The sequence below is a fragment of the Echinops telfairi genome, unplaced genomic scaffold (genome assembly GCF_000313985.2).
Source record: "Echinops telfairi isolate 266 unplaced genomic scaffold, ASM31398v2 ScPeMD7_7420;HRSCAF=8458, whole genome shotgun sequence".
NCBI lineage: Eukaryota > Metazoa > Chordata > Mammalia > Afrosoricida > Tenrecidae > Echinops > Echinops telfairi.
In genome coordinates this window covers 35364587-35386407 of record NW_022111320.1, presented here as the reverse complement: position 1 = coordinate 35386407, position 21821 = coordinate 35364587, and the positions used below count along the sequence as shown (strand labels likewise).

The following is a 21821-nucleotide window of genomic DNA, read 5'->3' as shown; positions in this document are numbered from 1 at the left end:
TATTATTATTTTGTCATGTCTTACACTGTCTGACGTCTCCCTTCACCCACTTTCTGTTGTCCGTCCCCCAGGGAAGGGGTTATATGTAGATCCTGTGATCAGTTCCCCCTTTCCACCCCACCTTCCCTCCACCCTCCTGGTATCGCCACTCTCGCCACATACTTCTGAATTTATGATTGATATAATCTCATGTATCATTGGATTCTACTTGCACTACACATTGTGATTTTTTTTGTGATTTATGATACCATTGGATATTTCTTTCCAAAGCTATTTAATAACAATAGTTAAAATTTTAAAGGACATTGCCACCTGGGCACATGGGAAGAAGATAAAAAAGAAATAAATCTGCCACAGGATAGACAAACTGACGACAGCATGACCCATCTCCACGTCAGAAAAGGCTGCTGCTGGGCCTTAAATTCTGATTTTTCTATTACTTCAGTTATTTCCTAAGGAAATGGCCTGGTGGCCACTTCTGACCTTCTCTGGCTTCCTAAGGAGGAGAACCCAACTCCAGGCCAACCCAACTGTCACAAAGCAGGTTGGGCTTGCCTCCGCCCTCCAGTGTCTTGAACCCTATCCTGACACAGCTATCCCTCCCACAATGTCTTACCGTATATACTCGAGTGTAAGCCGACCCGAATATCAGCCAAGGCACCTAATTTTACCACCAAAACTGCATTAAAAATGTGCTGGAAAACTGGGCTTGCACACGAGTATATACAGTGCTTCTCTGTTGGGTTCAATAATTCATTGCAAGAGCCACAGAGAACTCACAGACAAAACTCAAACTCACGGAGTTCATTCAGGAGGCTAACAGGTTGCAAAATGTTAGGATACAGTTCTTTTGTCCGCAGTGCCTCTTAGCCACGTTGATAGGCGTGTCTCTCGTCCCCTGCTCTCTCCCCTCCTCGGCCATGTGATCCCTTGGCATCGGCCTTGTTCAGTGGTCCAGCCAACGCACCTCCACTCTATCTCACGGTCTTGGTGCTGTAGCCTCTGCTTGGTGCTTATGCGGCTTCTGCCACTTCAGACAGGGATCTCATATGCACTCCACTGGTGACTCTTCTTGATGGTCCAGGGATCTCCCATCTGCTTCTGCGATGGCTTTCTTATACCCAGAGGAATGGCAAAACGGACCAATCCCCTATTTGTATGGTCCCACCCAACGATGTGGTGGAAATTATAAAGACGCAGAGAGAAGAGCCACCACTAAGGAATTTCACTTCACATCTGAAAATGTCTTCGCCTCAGCGTTTTTAAATATCAGTCCCCACTTCCTCTCCACTTCTTGTTCAACTAAAAATAAGGAAATACCTATTTAGGTCACAGCCTGTGGTAGTTACATAATTTTGTAACTTGAAGCAAAGGTAGGGGTGGAGTCTAGCCTGTCAATCAGGCCACTGCCTGATGGTGCCTCCTTGTGGGCATGACCTCCTCATAAGGAGCATCCTGGGAACCTTCCCAACCCCTCCCCGGCCTTCATTTTCCTGGTGACGCCACAGAGAGATCTGCATGAGCTCTGGAGGTGCATCCACCATCGGTGGGTCCACAAGACTTTGCACCCACCGGCCAGGGATGTTCCTGCATTCTGCATCATTGTGTGTGGTTTCGTGAGTCTGAAGAGGGACTTAGGGGCTTGAGTTGGACTGGGCTGGGCCACTTCCTCGATGAAAATCTCTTTCTTGGATCAAGCTCTTTTTTGTCCATGTCTGTGGGTCCCTGGTTTCGTTTCTCTAGAAAACCTAGCCAAGCACTTCTTTTCAGAGTAGACCAAAAATCCTGAACCCCAAGGGCCTCAGAAGAGCAGGTGCATACTGTGGCTTAGTGAAGCAGGAGCAGATAGTAATAATAATAAATATACTCAATGACTAATAGCAGCAGACCCTTCATAAAAGGGAGGCAAACGCAAGTGCTGCAGATTGTGCTAAACCAGAGAGAAATTTAGAAATCAAATGGTCCAAAAAGGATTTGGACATGGTCTTAATATAAGCCCACCCACGCAAGAGTTGATTAGGCACAATGGTCCTACAGAGCAAGTTGAGCTTGCCTACACTGTACATCTTTCCAGAAGCAGACTGCCACACTTTTTCCTGAGGGGCAGCTAGTGGGTGCCATCCGCCGACTCTCTGATTAGTAGCTGAGAGCTTTCATCACTCTGCCAGCAGAGCTCCGTGCATGAAATCGAACCCACAGTCGTCCGGCTGATTCCAATTCATGCCGCCCTACTACCCCGCAGGGCTTCCATGGGGCTTCCGAAGCTGTAATCTTTAAGCAAGCAGAATGCTACTTTCTCTCACCGAGTAGCTCGTGAGTTCAGACCATTAACCTTTGAGTTAGCAGTTGAGCTGAGGGCTAATACAAAAATGTTAAAAGAAACTCAAGTAGCGATCTCTCCAAATCACGGAAGTGTTGCAGCAAGTGTAGCAGAAGGCTGTCCCACACAAGCTATCCAGATGGATCAAGCAGTTTAAGGAAGGTCAGGAAAAATGAAGGCAGAAGGGATGGTGACCTTTTCCAGGGGAGGGGTGAATTCAAAGGAGTCAAGTGGATAGATTTCCTTGAAGGACACCGGACATTCGCAGGGGCTTTGCCAGAAAGTTGTAAAACTGAAACCTGCATGGACGAGGAAAAGGGCCAGGAAAATCACACGGAGAAATCTGTTCCCATTTCGACAATGGGTCCGCTTTCTCTTGGAAGGCAGCCAGGGCTGTCCCGAGAATCTCTTACCCCATGCGCCCTACAGCCCCCATCTCGCACCATCACGCTGTCCCTTAAACTCAAAGATCATTGAAAAGCACGATTTAGTCCACTGCAGATGCGGAAATTGCCGCCTTGAATGTGGTGTATCTCTAAGAGGGCAGGATCCTTCAGGGAAGGGTTAGAGCAATGGAAATCCTGCCTCTGGATGTGTAGAGACAGAAATAGAGGGACGTGGACCACAGCTCCACATTTTGATGTATTTGCTCAGTGAAAGTTTCTATGATTTCATAGTAATGCTTTTTGATTTACCACTGTAAAAGTGGTGCTCGTAGTTAAATATACTTAGATTTACAAATAAGAATGACTACAAGCTTAGTTCGATGAGCATTAGGATCTTTTTAAATTCCACGATAAAATAAAGGGGCAGCATTGTCTTTGAAATACAAAAGGAAGGTTGTTTACGGACCCCGACAGGCACTGACTCTGAAGCCCCATCAAGAGCGAGGCTCACCCTCTACGGGAGGGGAATGCAGTAGAAAGGAGACGCTGAAGTTCCCACCCTAGGACTTTCAACTGGGATGACTGCTCCTCTGGTGCCCTGGTGGCACAGAGATTAAGCGCTGCCTGCTAACCACATGGTGGGCAGTGGAAGATGTGGCTGTCTGCTCCCGCAGAGATCTGCAGCTGTGGCAACCCTAGGGGGGCAGTCCTGTTTGTCCGACTCCCTGTGACCCTGTAGGGCAGGGGAGAGCGGCCCCTGTGGGTTTCTGAGGCTGTAACTCTTCACGGGGTAGAAAGCTTCATCTGTCTCCTGTCGTGTGGCTGGTGGTTTTGAACTGCTGGCTTTATAGTCAGGAGCCCAACCTGTCACCACTATGTCTCCAGGGTTCCTGTCCTATAGGGTCACTAGGATAGGCAGCAAGGGAATTTGAATGCAAATGACTAAGAGAAATGTGCTGACCAGGAAGGAGCCCATGCAGTTCTAAATCCACACGGCTTTGCTTTCCAGGCTAAACAGTAAGGTTGCTAGAGAATAAATACACGGTCCATTCCACAGGTCCACTCCTGTGGAAACCGGTTTGGTGAACATTCTTTTTGAAGAACTACCAGAAACCGCTCGCCCAAATTGCTAAGACTTCTGTTCTTCTGTTTGAGGGAGACCATGTTGAGGATTAAGGTACACTTGATCCAAGCCATGGTATTTTCAATGGCCTCATATACCAAAGTTGGGCAGTGGATAGGGAAGACTGGTACTGGTAAAAATAACAAAGAGTACAGAATTGCCAGTCTGTTTGTTAGGAATCCAGCCAGGATGCTCCTGAGCAGCCGGGATGAGGAGACTCCCTCTCCCGTCCCTTGGACATGTTCTCAGGAAAGACCAGTCCCTGGAGATGGACATCTGCTTGGTAAAGCAGAGGGGCGGCGACAGAGAGGAAGACCCTTGACAAGATGGACCGACGCAGTGGCTGTGTCACATAATGTTTGTTTGTGAAGGTGGCACCAGAGCAGGAGGTGTTCCATTTCGTTGTGTGTCGGGTCACTATGAGCGGGACTGGCGCACCTGACAACAACAAAATTCTCCTTTTGTAAGTAAAACATGGTATTTGTTTTTAAGCAAATAGAAAACTACTAACACTTTCCTAATGTCAACAATGTAGGAGAGAGGCTGTGACTCTGATCTCAAAATTAACCTCACATGGGGAAACTTGTCACCGAGGCAGAGGGACATCCTATGCCTAACACTGAAAGGCTGTAAGGCATGCAATACTTGGACTGATGCCCACATGAATAAAATTTACATCTATAAGCATCTCGTAAGCGGTTGCAAACAAGATTGCACATAATAAAACGTAGTGAACACAATCCACATTAGCATTCTTTGATTCGTTCAGCAAATATTTATTCCAAGCCTATCATAATTCAAGACATCAGGAACAAACCAGGAGTCAGGGGGAAAAAACAGAGTTGATGTCCTCGGGAGTCCCCAAATCAATGAACAATACAAATCCAAATTTTGTCAACCAGAAATGATCACTGATTATTTACACCACCAGATTCTTCTTTCTTTTTTTAATAATCATTTTATTGGGTGAATCTTCTTCCTAAATGAGTCAGTTACTGTTGATTCGTTTCTCTTACACCCCACATCTGAGTTCTCAGTAAATCCTGGAAGTGCCACTTTCAAAACAGCCAGGGTGCACCCCCCACCCCCACCCCACCGCGGAGGCGGGGTGAATAACCAGGGCTGCAGTGTGAGGGGCTTCAAGAAGTACCTAGAAAACTGCCTTTGTCCCTTTAATCTTTCCATCCTATTTTTCCATGACTTTGAAGCTCCCTCCTACTTTTGTGGCTGATAAAGCAATCCTACTAACACCCCAAACTTGCAAATACATTACCTTGCATAATAAAAGGGGTTTAACAAGTATAATGTAAGTTAATGGTCTTGAGAAAGGAAGGTACCTTATATACTTGAGTAAAGCCACCCCGACTATCAGCCAAGGCACCTAATTTTACCACAAAAACTGCATTTAAAATGTGCTGGAAAACTTAGCTTATATAAGAGTATATACGGTAATTCTTTCTCCAGGATTAAGGGAGTACAGTGCAATCACCCTGGTCTTTGAAAATGAAGGAAGGGACCTTGGACCAGGAATGCAGGAGGCTTTCTAGACACAGAGGGGGAAAAAATCAAAAGGATTCTCCTCTGGCGTCTCCAGAGGGAAGGTAGCCCTGACCTTGATTTTTAAAAACCAAACTCACTGCCAAAGAGTGGGTGCTCTACAGAACTCTAGAATCAACTGACATTGGTTAAGCCAGGAAATTCATGGTAAGTTACTACAACAGCAAGAGAAAACTAATATAACTTCCTGGCAGGTGGCCCAGCTTCACCCTTTCCCCCTACTTCTTAGCCTTCAAGCAGCAATCAGAGAGACCCTTTAAAAATGTACACCACACTATGCCACTCTTCCGCTCAAAACAAATCAAACCTACTGACTTCTTAGTGAGATCATCTGATGGCCACTTGATGTATGCCACAGCAGATTGGAACTCCATAGTTTTCATTTAATGGTTGTACTTTTTCTAAAGTAGCACCACTGGGTGGATTCAAACAGGTAACCTTTCACTTACCAAATGAGCACAGACCATTTGCAACATTCAAGGACTTCTCTTCTCTGACTCAGCCTATTGATGCAAATCAATTATGACTCACAGCAACCCTATAGAGCAGAGAACTGCCCTGTTGGATTGCCAAAGCTTACAGAGGAAACTGCAACTGAACCATCCTTTTTCCTATTGGTGGATTCAAACAGTCAACCTTTCTGTCAGCAGCCAAGAATGCTGCCACCCCGGGGCTCCTTCTCCCCTCTGGCATCATTGGCCTCCTTGCTGTTCCTCCAATCATCTTGGCAGGCTCCAACCTGGACACTTTCCCCTCTGCCTGTGCCAGGTACTTCCCACTCCCTCTGAAACTCACACCCTTGAAGCCTTTTCTCATATCTTATGGAAATTTTCCTGGAAGAGTTCATCTAAAATTGCTACCTCCACCCCAATACTCCATCCCTATCCCTCCTTAATTATTTTTTCTTCTCACCATTCACCTAGCATATACATTCCCAAATTTATTTGGCCTATTGCCTCCATTACAGAAAAAGGGGGGTGGGGATCACTCAGCATTCCTCTGGCAATTAAAAACTTTTGTACTACAGCCCATAATCCAGGATAAAGTGTAGGTATCTGCTGTAATCCACTCCAGTCATCCCATAGGAGCCCTGGTGGTGTAGTGATTATGCGCTGGGCTGCTACCCACAAGGTCAGCAGTTTGAAAGGACCAGCCACTCAAAGGGAAAAAGGTGAGGCTTTCTGCTCCTGGAAAGAGTTAGTCTTGGAAACTCACAGGGATAGCTCTACCCTGCCTTGTAGGGTCACTGAGTTGGAATTGACTCAATGGCAGTAAGTTTGGTCTTCTTTTTGAAAACCAGTGTTCCCCAAGGGGTGGTATCGCCCACTTCAGGAAACACTGATCTAGCATAATACATACCTTATGATACTCAATGCCTGTTTTGGAGCAGCTAGAGTTAGTCTGCTTTGTTTCCTATTACATCCTTCCTAGGTAGGACAATACCTGGCACAATACATTGCTGTGGTAGATGCTGTCAAGAGCTGGTTCTGCATCACAGGGACCCTGTGTACAACAGACTAAAATGCTGCTCAGACCTGTGCCATCCTACAATCACAGCTATATTTGAGCCATTGTTGCAGCCACTGTCTCAATCCAAACACTGCAGGTCCTTCTCTTTCCTCTGAGCTTCTACTTGACCAAGCATGATGTCTCTTTCCAGGGACTATTCACTCCTGATAACAGAATCCAGTGTAACTGAGATGAAGTCTTTCCTTGAGACTGGAAATCTTTTGCTTTTTTAAAACAGTTTTATTAGCACTGAATCTACATATCACACAATTCAATAGTTCAATCATATCAAGAAGAGTTGTACAATCATTACCACAATCAATTTTAGAACTTTCTCCTTTTTTCCCCCCATGGTTAAATCACTTATTTAAAATGAGTTATGTAATCACCATCAGTTCTAGTGCAAGATGAAATCCTTATGGGAGCGGACAGCCTTATCTTTCTCCGGAGGTTGGCTTGGTGAGTTTGAACTGACAACCTTGTGAATGGCAGCCCAATGCCTAACCCACAGCACCACCAGGGCTCCTTAGACACACATTAAACCAAAAATCAAATTCGCTGCCATCTAGTCATTGTTGACTCCTAGTGACTCCGCTGTGGGTTTCCAGGACTGTAATTATTTATGGAAATAGAAAGCCTCTTCTTCCCCCCACCGAGATGCTCAGTAGTTTTGAACCGCCGACTATGACGATCACAGCCCAACGCATAACCACTTCACCAGGGCTTCCTCCAAGACACATTAGGACTTGATACTTGTTGAATAACCAGTAAATCAAAGGAGGAGTTTTACCATGGAAAAGCTATGTTTTGTTTTTGTTTTAAGAGAAAGGATACAAAAATAGTTTGCCCGGAAGTTGATTCTGAAGTATAGTCACTGTCCCATTGGATCTCCTAGGCTGTAATCTTTACCAGAGGAGATGAGCAGGTTTTTTTCTCCTCCAGACTGGCCAGCGGATACAAACCGCCAATCCTCTGGCTAAGGTAAGCAGCTAAAACGCTTAACCGTTGTGCCATCAGGGCTCCTTAGAAAAGCATTAAGAGTTGGGAAAAATAGCCCAAATCGCTACTAATTTAAAACCCGAGTAATTCTCTCAAACCATGACCACGCTGCAAAACCTAGAATTTAGAAAGGAATTAAAATCACAAGACGGCATCAAAAATGGCAATATTCTGGAGATATACCCCAAACTAGGCAGCGGTTTTTCCATAAGGAACTTAACGGCGTTGGACAGCATTTTCTAGATATTTCCTTCCAACACACTCGTACCTGCCAAAAAGTCTTGGCAAATAAATATTTTGCTTGTCTTTTTAAAAACAAAACAAACAAGAAACAACTGTGATCGGACATACCAATTCTGGGATCAAATCCGCAGGATGGAAAAGCACAGAAATGGAAAGGCGCCGAGAGATCCTCCCCTGCCCGAGGGCCCCTTTTAAGGCAACCCCACTAAAAAATCCAGAACTGCGGGGGCTTCAGCCCGAATGGCACGAACACAGCCCCCACCCACGCAGCCCGGATCCACCAAGGCCCTGTTTTGGGGCTGGGGAGACGTCTGGGGGTGGGGGAGGGTGCCTTTCAGCTGAGTCGGGCCCAGGTGTCGAAGCTCGTCCCAGGAGGGGAGTCAGTGCTGCAAACGGGCGCTGCTTCAGCCGTGCGTCCGGTCCCCGCACACCTCCGAGCACCCCAAGATACCGACGCCCCGGCTGAAAGGATGCCCCCAAGGCGGTCGACAGCCTTGAGAGCCCGGCCCCCAACTTGCCTCCTCTGGGCAGAGGGACTGTCGGAGACCCGAGGTAACGGCACCGATCTCTTTCCCTTTGGGATGCTACAGCATCTGGGGCTCGAATCCTGCAGAGTAGGGGGCGGGACGATAGGCTCAACTGTGCCCAATCCCGACAGAGCTCCGCCCACCAGACTCGAGGTCTGAACTACATATCCCATGAAGCTCTGGGGCGTCGCAGCGCTCCTCCGGAAAAAGGGTCGCTGCGTTTGGGGAGGAGCCCACAAGGGATTGTGGGAGAAAGGCTTCTTCCTTTCCATCGGGCGGCGGCCATCAGGTAGGCTGTGTGCGGGACATTCGCTGCTGTATCCATGGCTCATCCCCTTTTGCCTCAGCCATCCGAGCTCGAGGACCTTGCCTTCTTAGAGCTCTTCTTTCTCGCTACGCTGCCCGAGTTCGCTCAGGGTGCAGGGCGGCGCGGACAGGGAAAGGCGAGCCCCAGAGCGGGCTGAGGGGAAATGTGATGGCGGCGCGGATCCGACCGGGGCCCGGAGCATGAAGGAAAGGGAGCGTGGGGTGGGGCGTAGCAGGCTAGACCCAGAGCGCCTTGGGAGCGAGTCCGGCGGGTTGCGGGGCGGTAAATGGGTTTCTCTGGGAAGGTAACCGTCAGCGGCGACGCGGGACGTTAGGTTACATGGTGTCCGCGAGGTCTGCTTCCATGCCGGGCCCCGGGGACGCGGACGTGTCCCAAGCTCCATTCATCCTTGAGACACACGTACCCCGCGCCCCTCCCAGCGCCCTGTCGCTGCCCGGAGCGGGAGTGAAGGAGGCGACTGGGCGAACGCGGTTCATGGGGCTGCCGTGTGCGCCCTGCGGGTAGCGACGAGCCGCCTCCCACGCCAGTGGGTGGTGGGGAGCCAAGATGGACGGGCAGGGTCTTTGTATGCGCTAACCAGGTGATTTGCCCTCCTTGTCACAAAGGTGAGCCGAGATGGGTGCCTACAAGTACATCCAGGAGCTGTGGAGGAAGAAGCAGTCGGACGTGATGCGCTTTCTCCTGCGGGTCCGCTGCTGGCAGTACCGCCAGCTCTCGGCGCTGCACCGGGCGCCGCGTCCCACCCGGCCCGACAAGGCGCGCAGACTGGGCTACAAGGCCAAGCAAGGTGCGCGCCCCTCTGCCCAGGTCATACGGCGCGCGGGCGAGCAGCCATCACCGTGAGGCTGGGGCTTCGTTACCTAACACGCCGTGGAACGCACTAGATGTAGTGGGAAAGCGCGGCACGGGGTGACAGTAAAGACGCACCCACTGTGGGATGTGGCACATGTATCAAGATGACAGATGTGCGTCTGCCCTAAGCTAGTACCGGGGAACGAGAAATTCCCCCTTTGGTGTGATTGTGGTACACCTGGCATGATGGAGAGCCCTTAGGATGTATTATTTTGATCATTTTATTGGGGGCTGTACAACTCTCACAATCCATCCATCCATCCATTGTGTCAAGCACATTTGTACGTTGGTTGCCACCATCAATCTCAAAACATTTGCTTTCTAGAATGTATTTTCTTAAAATGAGTCTCCTAACCTAGTCTTGTTCCCCACGGCTGCATAGTATTGTGGTCTGGAGTCACACGTCTAAAATTGCAATATTGCTGCATGATGTCTTCTCCCTGACTCTTCATAAAGCCAGTATCATCTTTTTGTATAGGTTATGTCATCTATCGGATTCGAGTCCGTCGTGGTGGCCGCAAACGCCCAGTGCCCAAAGGTGCAACCTATGGCAAGCCTGTCCATCATGGTGTTAACCAGCTGAAGTTTGCTCGAAGCCTTCAATCGGTCGCTGAGGTGGGTGGCTTTCCTTTTGAGTATGGGCAGCCCCCAGATTACACACAGATCCTATTCAGTCTTTCTTGAAGAAAATGAACGGTTGGGTGTGACTTCTAAACATTAATGATATACTAAAAGCTAGCCCCTTTTTTTTTTTCTTCAGAGCTCAGTGAGGTTTAATGGGGGCGGGCCTTCGGAGGAAGACTTTAAAAGCTAGTCTTTAGCATAGGACAGTAATGTGTCTGATATGTGTAGGGTCTGTCATGAATTGTTGAGGATACCTACTGGTTTTTAGTGTGGTAGGCAATACAATGGTTGCTTTGTACGTGTTTGTAAGCCAAGGACTGACTGGTCACCCGAAAGTGGTGATCAGGAAGAATCTGAACAACTTTGTTTACTTGTACCTCAGTGAGTTTTATTGTATATAAAATAATTTGTGGGGACATACTACTCTTAATCTTAGTAAAAGAAAACATTGCTTGTTGAAGTGTATAGAAAGGCTTCTCAGTTGTTCTTGTTTCTGATCTGTCTGCGCTTGCTATATTCAAGGAGGCTTTACGAATGAAGCCACCTCATGTAGGTATTGTAAAGGAGCCCTGGTGGCAGAGCGATTATGCGTTGCACAAGGCCAGCAGTTCAAAACTACCAGCTGCTTGTTGGAAGAAAGACAGGCTTTCTACTCTGTCCTATAGAGTTGCTGAGTCAGAATTGACCGTTTATTTTGTTGTTTTTAATGTGTGAAACTATGGAACCTAAGCTTTGAGAGGTCGAGACTGTCTTAGCAGATCTCTGAATGGATGCTGAAGCTGTTTGGGTTACTGATCCCTTTGTATAGAAAGACTAGTTGTGGGTGTTCTGGTTTAACAAATTATGCTCTGTTATAGCAGACTAGAATTGCTGAAGAAGAGTTTCTTACTTAATGAATTGCCTTTTAAATTTAAGGCAAACACAATGTATAAATGAGACTGCGTATAGCCTCCAGGGCTTAAAAGGTTTGCTGCTGGTGTCTCAAAAGAAAATGAAGATGGCCCTCAAATCCTGTTTGTTTGTTTGTTTGTTTTTAGCCAGGTGTTTTAAATATTGTCTAAGGCTCTTCATGTGTGTTAACCACAAAGCCTAGCCTGCCCTGTCTTGCAGTGCCAGCCTTCTGGTGAATGAGTGTTAGGAATTAGAATTCTGGCTTCCTAATTTGCTACTGTGGGAAATGTGAGAGGCTGACGGGGGGCACTTTCTCTTGTTCTAGGAGCGAGCTGGACGCCACTGTGGAGCCCTGAGGGTTCTGAACTCTTACTGGGTTGGTGAAGATTCCACATATAAATTTTTTGAGGTTATCCTCATTGATCCATTCCATAAAGCCATCAGAAGAAATCCTGACACTCAGTGGATCACTAAGCCAGTCCACAAGCACAGAGAGATGCGTGGGCTGACGTCTGCAGGCCGCAAGAGCCGGGGCCTAGGAAAGGGCCACAAGTTCCACCACACGATCGGTGGTTCCCGCCGCGCTGCTTGGAGAAGGCGCAACACCCTGCAGCTCCACCGCTATCGCTGATCTGTGTCATGTTTGTAAAGCTCGTGTCTAATAAACCATTCAGGACAGTCACGTCTGCTTAAAAGTGTTCTTTAATTTGTTAAAAAGGTAGCTGTTTCATGAATGCATTGTCAGGTTACGAAAGTAAAAGTGCAATAATGTCTAAAGACAATTCGTGGTAGTGTATTTTATTAGGGAGTTGTGAGTGTTTAAATTGACAGTCTGTGGTATAATAGGTGTAAAATAAATCCTTTTAAAGGAACATTGCAATCCGCTCCTTCTGTAGAATTTGGTGCGTGTGCTGAAACAGCTTTTTATTGGGGTGATAAAATGATCTGGTTTAACTCCCAGGTTACTAGAGCTTGGGGGGTTCTTTACTCTTGCTTTCCTACAGCCTTCCCCAAAGTCCTCAACCAATCCCAGAATCTCCCTGCACCCACTGTGACTTCGTGTTGTCCTCAACCTTCTCCCAGCCTCCTGGCCTTTCCTTATCATTCTCATGGCTAAATGGCATCGTAGCCTTTCCCTGACCACCCCACGAGCCATTCTTGAGCCATTCTCAGTTGTATCAATATTTTCACATAGGTATGCAAACTCATCATGACATTATTAAAATGTTCTTTTGGGAATACAAAAATTGGTTCTTCACAACAACACAAGGTGTGTTTTGTTAGGTGTTGTCAAGTTGATTTTTGACCTGCCAGGTGACAGAATGGGACGGCCTAGGGTCTTGGCTGGAATTATAGAAGCAGATTGTTAGACCTGTGTAAATAATAACACCCTTTTGCCAGTAAGGAAACAGCATATGAAGCAATTTACTCCAGGTCACACAGTACGCGGTAATCTGAATGGGAACCATTCCTGTAAATGTGATTAAAATTTTGATTGCATCCTATATTAACACAGTTCAAAGTTCAAATGGTACAATAGGATCTACAGTAAAAAGTCTCCCAGGTTCCCTAGTCCAGCCCCCCTGGAGGCTATATGGTCAGTTTCTTGGATTTTTGTCAGGAGACATTTTTCTGAATTTATAAACATCTATATTTTTTCCTTTTATTTTTTACTCAGATGGTATATACAAGTCATTACTATTCCACTTAATTCTGTATCTTAGCACTGTTCCATATCAGTTCATGAAGTTTCCACTTAGTACGTGGAATTCCATTGATTGGTTGTACCTTAATTTGTTTTTCCAATCAGTTCTGAAGAACAATAATTTGCATGTGTCTTAAATGATCTGTAAGGAGTCCTGGTGGCAAAATGGTTAAGCACTGGCTGCTAACTGATTCTCAGCAGTTGGAACCACCTTCTAGAGCCTCCGAGGGCCGGGGCCCTGCCGAGGAAACCCTCCTGGCCAGTTCGTTCAACTCTGTCCTAGCAGGCTCATTCTGGGGAGAAATGTCAAGATAGCTTGTCTGCAGGACAAATTTCTATAGAATGGGAAGGTTAAAATGATACGCATTCTTATTAGAGGGATTTAAGTGTTGAATACAAAACTGATGATCTGAAATGTCTGTCTTATAAAAAGGCCACACTCCCAAAAAGGCATCATCAAGTCTGATGTACCTCCACGCCTCTGCTTTCACACAGGTGCAAGTTTACATAAAATCTAACCGTCATAACAATCAAAAGGGGCATGCAGGCAACAGTTGGGTAACCAATTTGCCAACACATGCAACATTTCAGACAGCCTGCAGGAAAGGAGAGTGCAGAACTTCCTGTGTGATAAGCACTTCCAGGTTGTGGATGTTGTTGAACACCTGCTGGATGCTCAGTCTGAAAGAGGAGGGAGAGTGAGCTCTTCAGCATGGTGACTGCTGGCTTCCACTTTGTCTCCAGTCTTGAGCAGCTGCACGTCTGATTTCAGTGGTGCCTAGTACAATTGATGTGTGGGTTGTTAAAAGAGTTGTAAGAGCCCCCAATAAAATGACTTATTAAAATTTTTAAAAATCTGCACTGCCCTTGTGAATGACTGATACTGGTATTTTTCACCTATCACCAACCCCACGGTCAAGGTAAATAATGCTCAATCATTTAAGAGTTTAAATCGTATAAATCAAGAGCTCATAGAATTCAGTTCAGAGCCAGTCTATACTTGCATAACTTCCTTTTCTCAACAGTACGTTAAATTTGATGCCATTGGATTAATTAATGACACTATCAATAGAATTGCCGGATACTCCAGGATGATGGTTGATAATACGGTTTTTCATAAAATGATACTGAAGCCTCTAAAGTAAGCCAGAGATATACATAGAGTATGGACAAGTAAGTGGATTTTGGGCTCACACTTTTTGGGGGGTGGATTTGGCTCACACTTAATTGTAGCCCCAATCCAAGAACAATTAGTTCTTTTTTTTAACATTTTATTAGGGGCTCATACAACTGTTATCCCAATCCATACACACATCAATTGTGTAAAGCGCATTTGTACATCATTCTCAAAACATTTTCTCTCCACTTAAACCCCCGACATGAGGTCCTCATTTTTCCGCTCCCCCCTCCCTCATGAACCCCTGATAGTTTATAAATTGGTATTTTGTCATATCTTGCCCTGTCCGACGTCTCCCTTCACCCACTTTTCGGTTGTCTGTCTCCCAGAGAGGAGGTCACATATAGTTCCTTGTAATTGGTTCCCTGAACAATTAGTTCTTATGACTTGGTCATGCACAGTGCTCCCATCACGAAGAGATCGCTGAAGATATGAGCGCTACAGCAAAGTGTGGTGAAGAAAACAATGGTGTCCAGCTTCTCACCACGCACGCCAGCCTGTAGGATCATGAGGTGTTGACAGGATCAGGAAACAAGTTATCAGAAGACCCCAAACAAAAGCATATTGTTGAGAACGAGGGGGTCAGAGCAGAGACCCCAAACCCATCTGTAGACATGGGACATCCCCTCACAGAAGGGTCACGGGGAAGGAATGAGTCAACCAGGGTGCAGTATAGCACCATTGAAATGCACAATATTCCTCTGGTTCCTTGAGGTTTCCTCACCACCCACTACCATGACCCCAGTCCTGCCTTCCATTTTGAACTAGACCGGGTCCTGTACACACGTACAAATAAGAGCTCACGACACACGGAATCCAGGTCAGATAAATCCCTCAGGAACAGAAACGGGAGTAGGGTTACCAGAAGGGTAGGGATGGGGTGTGGGGAGAGAGGAGGAGAGGAAGGGGGAACCAATCACAATGATGGACATATAACCCACCCACTTGCACCCCTTCCCACTCCCCACACATAGGAGGGGGGCAAACAACAGAAACCACAGGGGAAGGGAGACCGGTCAATGTAAGATATGAAAATAATAATTTATAATTTATCAAAGGGTCAAGAGGGCGGGGGTGGGGAGGGAGGGTAAAGAGGGACTGATACCAAGGGCTCAAATAGAAAGCAAATGTTTAGAAAATAATGATAGCAACATATGTACAAATATGCTTAATACAATTGATGGGATTCCCTGTATTTTCAGTTCCTATCGTAAGAGCCCCCAATAAAATGATCTTAAAAAAAAAAAAAAGAATAGCTTCTGGGGTCAAGCAGCTACCAAAGTGAGGGGTCAACTAAATCCACATGGAAGAAGCATATTAGCCTGTGATTCAAGGATGAGAAATAATAAAATCCAAATCCAAAGGAGGAAATGAGATCAGAGCCTAATTTGTAAACATCCAATTATCCAATTTGCAGAAGGTAAGAGATGACTGGGAGCAAAATCCGTTTGCAGGGTCCCTACGTAGATTACGCCTCTCCTAGGTGCCCTCTGAGCACAGTCGGGGGATGTGAATAACCTTGTTATCAGACAGACACTACTAAACTTGATATGGCTGATGTAATTAGGTTAGAATGTGGTCCCTGGTCATCTGACCTCCCTTTTGAGCCATTTTGGATTTGTTCTAGTTTTCAATATTTCCTGCTTTTTTTTTCTCAACAGAGATCTTTTTTCTCCATTTTATTTTGATATTGATCTTGGTGTTTTCTTTTCCTTTTTAAAAATAATATATTTGCTTTTTTTTTTGGCATGTTTTCCAGTATAGGAAGCACAGGATGGGCAGATGTATAGAAACCCTAACTGGTGTAATGGCTTATCCAGGAGATGGATGGGGCCAAGGCGGAGTTTGGAAGGAAATGGAGACAAATAATACAGGAAAGGGGAGGATGTTCTAGACCTATTTAATATGACTGAACTATGGAAGTGTATGATATGTGAATTATATCAATAAAACTATTGGGGGGGAAATCTGCAAAAGTGGTATAGTTGGCCTGTGGCTTTAAGTCTCATAACCAAAATATTCAAACTTTTTTTTTTTCAAACTTAATGAAGTAGTTAGAACTGCAACATCTCAGGTCACTCTCAAATGCTGGCAAAAGGCAACTCATCCGTCAATGTCGATTAAGTAATCTAATTTAATTGGTATGCTATGAGCATCCAACTTGTTGCTTGCAATTCTCATTGTCATTTAGAGAGAGGTTCAATATTTAGAAATCCTAGTTGGTTTAGAAACATTGATTGTTGTAGAAGGTCATAATCAATTGTATAATCACTGAAATCATTTGGAGAATGTTAACATCGTATTTAGGTTATAGGTGTTGATTATTAATTAATCCAAGAAGTTTCTGATAAAAAGAACTCAAAACAACGTCCACTGACATTAAAGAATTCTGGCCACTGATCTCCAGCTGGATTCTGCAGGTAGGATTTTGATTAAAATTCTAAAAAAAAATTTTTTTCATGTTCTACTTCTCTCTCCTATTTAGTAGACTTGTTGAATCTCATTTTGTTTGTCTATCATCTAATTGGTATAATTATACTTTTTCTGTAGAATTTCTTCTCTATGCCTCACTCTACTCTTCTTTTCTCCTCTGGTAGTCAGTTGGAAGAGAATTGGAGGCCTAGAGAAGTAATATCAACACCAAAACATGAGGTTAATATCAAGAAGTGCCAAGCCCAAGATGAGACCATTGAGGTGAGAGCTGTAACCATTGAAAAAATTGCCCAGTGTAACCGCTGAGTTCAGTGTCTAAGGCCATGATCTAATTGTTTTTATGTGACTTTGTAAAATAGTTCTGAAGTCTCAAAACAGCATTAAGCACTAGGATGACATCATTGTTTTAAAAAAAGATACATTAATGTTATGGTAGCTCCCCCATAAGAAGTGCCTTAGAACAGTGTAGACGTGCTACCTGGTTTGATTGACCTTTTTAAAAAGAAGAAGAAGAAATAGGATAACATCAAAGCTGACTCCGGTTTCTGGCTTGTGGAAGGAGAGGAGAGGTGCCAGTAACTAGGGACAGACTGCCCTCAAGCCAATTGGACAGTGCACCTTGAAAAGGGCATGGGGGTGGTGTCTGCCCTCTTCTGATTTCACAGCGAGAAGGAAACGCTAACCCAGCATCGCACCAAGGCTGGTTTCTATGGGGTGGAGGTCAGACATGCCCCCACCTTCCAACCTTCTTTACCAATTTTGACACCAATTGATTCCCATGGCATTCTACTTTTCTGCTGGGTTCTATAATCTGTTGTGATGACCAAAGGCCACACAGAACTAATTATCCTCATAATTATGGGATTTATTCGGAAAGTTGGCAGGTTAGAATTCCGACTCAGACAAGCTTAGGATACAGCAGCTGTCCAGTCAGGAGCCCCTTTAAAGCTAATGATGGATGGCAAAAGGGCACACCCTCTGCCATCAGCCTCAGCTTGAAGGCACTTGTCCCAGGTCGGAGGGTCAGCTCCATGGGTCCGCAAACCTAGCTCAGTCTGATGAGGTGCCTGCAGGCGCTCCACCACACAGGTGAGTCACCTGCCTCAAGGCACCCAGCTCAGGGCCAGGGAACCCACTGCTGTGCTCTCTCTTTTGCTCCTGGTCCTATTGCCTCTGCTGATGCCACTTCTCCCTCACGGAAGCACTACTTCTCTAGTGTCACAGTTCCTGGATCCAAGAGGTTCAGCGCAGGAATTTGGGAGCAAAGGATGCACTTCACTCCAGGGTCTTTTATGAAGGTTATGAGATCTCCCATTTCTACTTCTGAGGTGGCTCATTTTAAACCTAGCCAAATGGCAAATGGGATCCACCTCCACATTACAGAGTGGCATACACCTTATTTGCATGGCCCCACCCAGTCATTTAGGGGGAGTTATGCAGACTGTGGCTAGAAGAGCCAAATCAAGCCCTAATCTTATTTCAAACCAGTTGGGTGGATCAGCTGTGTGGCGATTCCTTGAGTAGAACCGTGGCCCCTATACGGTTTTCAATAGTTGATTTTCGGGAAGTGGATCACCAGACCTGTCTTCTGAGGCGCCTCTGGGTAGCTTCTCCTTGCCAACTTGTACCACAGCCGCGGAGCAGGTGAACTGTGTGCACCACCACCGAGGGGCTCCGCAGTAAGAATGTTGTTAGTAGGTGCTGTCAAGTCATTCGACCCAGGGCAACGCTGCCCAGTCCTGCCCCATCCTCGCAACTGCTGTGTTTGAGCCCGTTTTGAAGCCACTGTGGTAACTCATCTTCTTGAGTCTTCCTGTTTTTCTGGGACTCTGCATGACCAAGCAGGTCTCTCCTGATAACATGTCCAGAGCATGTGAGACAAAGTCTCTCCACCCTTGTTTCTAAGGTGAGCACAGATCCAGCATGCAGCAGTGCTCCCTTCTCTGCGTTCCACCGTCCCGGCTTCTGTTAGGTCAGCCAACACAATCAGAAAATGTTGACTGAGTCGCGTGATAAAATCTGTTGGCGTTCAGCTCCGTCCTGCCCTTGACGCGAACCATGCCATGTCTCTAGCCACTGTGTATCCTCTGTCTACCCAGGCGTTACTGTTGTTATTCTCTTAGTGGGCCTAACTTTAACTTAAATATTATCATAGCTCTGTGGGGATGGGGCAAACCATAGTGAATGTAGGGTGGAACACCAGCTGCCATGTCAGGCCTTCCCGGAGTCCCAGAGACTGCTTCCGAGGATAAGGGGACAACAGAATGTCAACGTGGATCATCTGGGTTTACAAAGTAAGGATGGCTCTCTGGGACTCACTTGAACTTCTCAGATGAGCTTCCTACACCTTCTTCCTGTTTCCATTTGAACTTTGGAGATCAGTGTGCATTCTCTAGACAGTGGTTAGAGGCAGGGCAGCTGGATTCAGATCGCTTGAGTTCAAACTACCACACTCCCAACTCCTGGTCAGAATCATCTTAGGCAAGTGACTTGAAATCGTTAGGACTACATTCTGTCCCTTGCAAAATGGGTAAAACAGTAACCCACGCCTCCAGGAGCAGAGTGCTCTGAGCGTGTGGACGTCTGAGCCAGCCTTTTGAGTGAGAAATAGCTCGATGACTGCCAAAGCGATCCGTTCTTCCACTATGGGCTTGGATCGTCAGGGTATGTGGCACCGCTATAAAGTAGTCCCATTTGAAAATCCTTAGTGCTCGTTAATTCTTTAAAAACAAAACAAAACAAAAAAACAACAAAAAACCTAAAACCAAAAAACACAACAAACTCACTGCCTATGCATCAATTAACTCTGACTCATTGTGACCCTCTAGGACAGAGGTTCTCCACCTTCCTAATGCCACGGCCCTTTCACTCAGTTCCTCATGGTGTGGTGACCCGCCAACCATAACATTATTTTTGTTGCTACTTCAGCACTGTCATGTTGCTGTTGTGAATCAGGCAACCTCTGTGAAAGGGTCATTCGACACCCAAAGGGGTCTCAACCCACAGGCTGAGGACCACTGCTCTAGGACACGGGCTTCTGAGAGTGGGACAGTTTTTTTGGAAGCAGATGGTCTCATCTTTTTTCCTCAGAGTGGCTGGTGGCATCAAACCTCCAACTTTTGGGTTAGCAGTCCAGTGTTTAAAATCCACTGCCATTCAATGGATTCCAACTCTTAGTGAGCCAATAGTACAGAATAGAATAGCTCCAATAGGTTTCTGAGCCTCTACATCTTCATGGGAGCAGAAAGCCCTATCTTTCTCCCTGGAAATGACATGGGGATTTGAACCACCAACCTTGCAGTCGGCAGCCCAGTGCCCAACCCACAGCACCACTGTAATTCCTTGTTGAACTGAAAATGTTAAATTTCCAAGTATGTAAAATGTATTTAATTATGACGTATGTAATATTTGACTTGCACCTAATAGGTCCGGTTGCATCTTGAACATGATGCAGAAAAAAATTTTAATACACTATTTTCTACTCGGAAAATTGTCATTTGAGGTGATACCCTATAAAAAAACAGACTCAAAAGACACAGATTTGTGTGCAAGTGATTTCTTACCCAAGTGCTCTCCGGAAAGACAGACGAGGAAAGCCAAGCCAAGCAAGAGTGTGATGTTAGTCCAAATTCTTTAAGGAGCAGTTTGTCCCAGACCCCGCAGGGAACTCTGCAGTGTACTGTATGCCTTTAGTTTATGCCAACCTCTGCAAGTCAGTCATGGGCTCCCAGGCCCTATGGCTCTCCTAGGAGGCAAAGTGGCTCTGGAGCTTTGTGACAGTCCGACCATGAGCCACTGGGGCCACCATGAGGAACAGTTGCTGTAAAGGATCTGAAGGGATTTGATGAGCACTGACCTCCGTCCTAGTGTATATTGCCTGCCCCTTCGTTCAAGTTAACACTTGTCTGTCTCTAGCCAGCAAGTTACCCTCCCACACTCTTCCCTTCCTGGAAACCATCAGAGGACGTTACATTCGGTGTGTAACTTTTCCTGACTTTTTATAGTGGTCTCATACAATATTTGCCTTTTTGTGGTTGACTTAGTCAACTCAGCATTCCATGTCTTCCAGGTTCATCCCTGTTATGAGATAGTTCACAGATTCATTGTTATTCTTTGACATTAAAAACTGCCGACATTTATGGTTAGCAGCCACTGACTTTTTTCTCTCATAGTTTTATTGGCATATAATTCACACATCACACAATTCAATAGTTCAATCACATTAAGAAGAGTTGTACAACCCATCACCGAATCAGTTTTAAAACATTTTCTTCCTTTGTGCACTTATCGCTATTAGCTCCCCATTTCTCCCCAACGTCCCCTGCCATACTCCCAAGGAACATCCTGTAACTGTCTCTATACATTTACCTATTCCAGATTCAATATACAGAAAAAACATACAAAGACAAACAAATAAAGAGCAACAACAACAATAACAATAAAACAGAGAAAAACCTCAACTGAAATGGAAGCAGAAAATATCAAACACTAGCACAAATGTAAAGCGGATCACGAGGGAAATCAAACGGTACAGTGTTAAATTTTAACACCTAAATACAATGAGGCACTTTTCAGTTCACTCTTGGTGATAACAGAGCTATTCACATCCCTGGTCGATGGTCAAAGGGAAGTCACTGGAGGCTTAGTCCATGTGTATTTCCCCTACAATTTTTTATCAATAAAGGAAACAAATTTAAAATGGGTCAAAAGGAAGATCAAGTGATATTACAGTTTAACTCAGCCTGAGTCATAGCGACCTGATAATGCAGGTTAGGACCATTTTTTGTGGTTTCTGAGACTGAACCATCTTTGTCCTGCGGAGTGGCTGGTGGCTGGTGGCTTTGAACTGCCGACCTGGGGGTTAGCAGTCCAGTCAGTGACCCACCAAGACACGAGGGCGCCAGAGAAGGAGTCCACTCTTCTTGGAATGCTGACTTCACACAGCTCACCTTTGTTCGCAAAACATTTGTGGAACGACCTAAAGAACTAAAAGATTTTTAAGATCACCTTTATGGTACAATGGGAAAGAGGGAAGGAATTAGATCTGAGACGGTCCTACTGAGCAATCACCATTGTATTACCTTGTCATTCTTCCAAGATTTGGCAGTCATTCTTACATGAATCTCTTAAGCAATCCTTTGTAGATT

At 45.6% G+C, this 21821-nt stretch overlaps 2 protein-coding genes across 3 annotated transcripts in view; one reads left to right on the top strand and one right to left on the bottom strand.

Annotated features, from left to right (window-relative positions):
* The window catches only part of NKIRAS1 (NFKB inhibitor interacting Ras like 1), a 20110-nt gene extending 11381 nt beyond the window's left edge, over window positions 1-8729 (bottom strand). Inside the window, exon 1 of one of the 2 annotated variants that reach the window (XM_045297463.1) lies at window positions 8656-8729. The gene's annotated coding sequence lies outside the window, so the exon portion shown is untranslated. Of the gene's footprint in view, window positions 1-8245 lie in introns of both variants that reach the window. The other variant, XM_004704198.2, reaches the window with a different exon arrangement.
* An 868-nt stretch (window positions 8730-9597) lies between these two features.
* Window positions 9598-12041, top strand: RPL15 (ribosomal protein L15). Its single transcript, XM_004704026.3, has 3 exons — window positions 9598-9779; window positions 10323-10459; window positions 11685-12041. The coding sequence occupies exons 1-3, from the start codon at window positions 9608-9610 to the stop codon at window positions 11988-11990; spliced, it is 615 nt and encodes a 204-aa protein (XP_004704083.1). The 5' UTR covers window positions 9598-9607; the 3' UTR covers window positions 11991-12041.
* Window positions 12042-21821: the final 9780 nt, after the last annotated feature.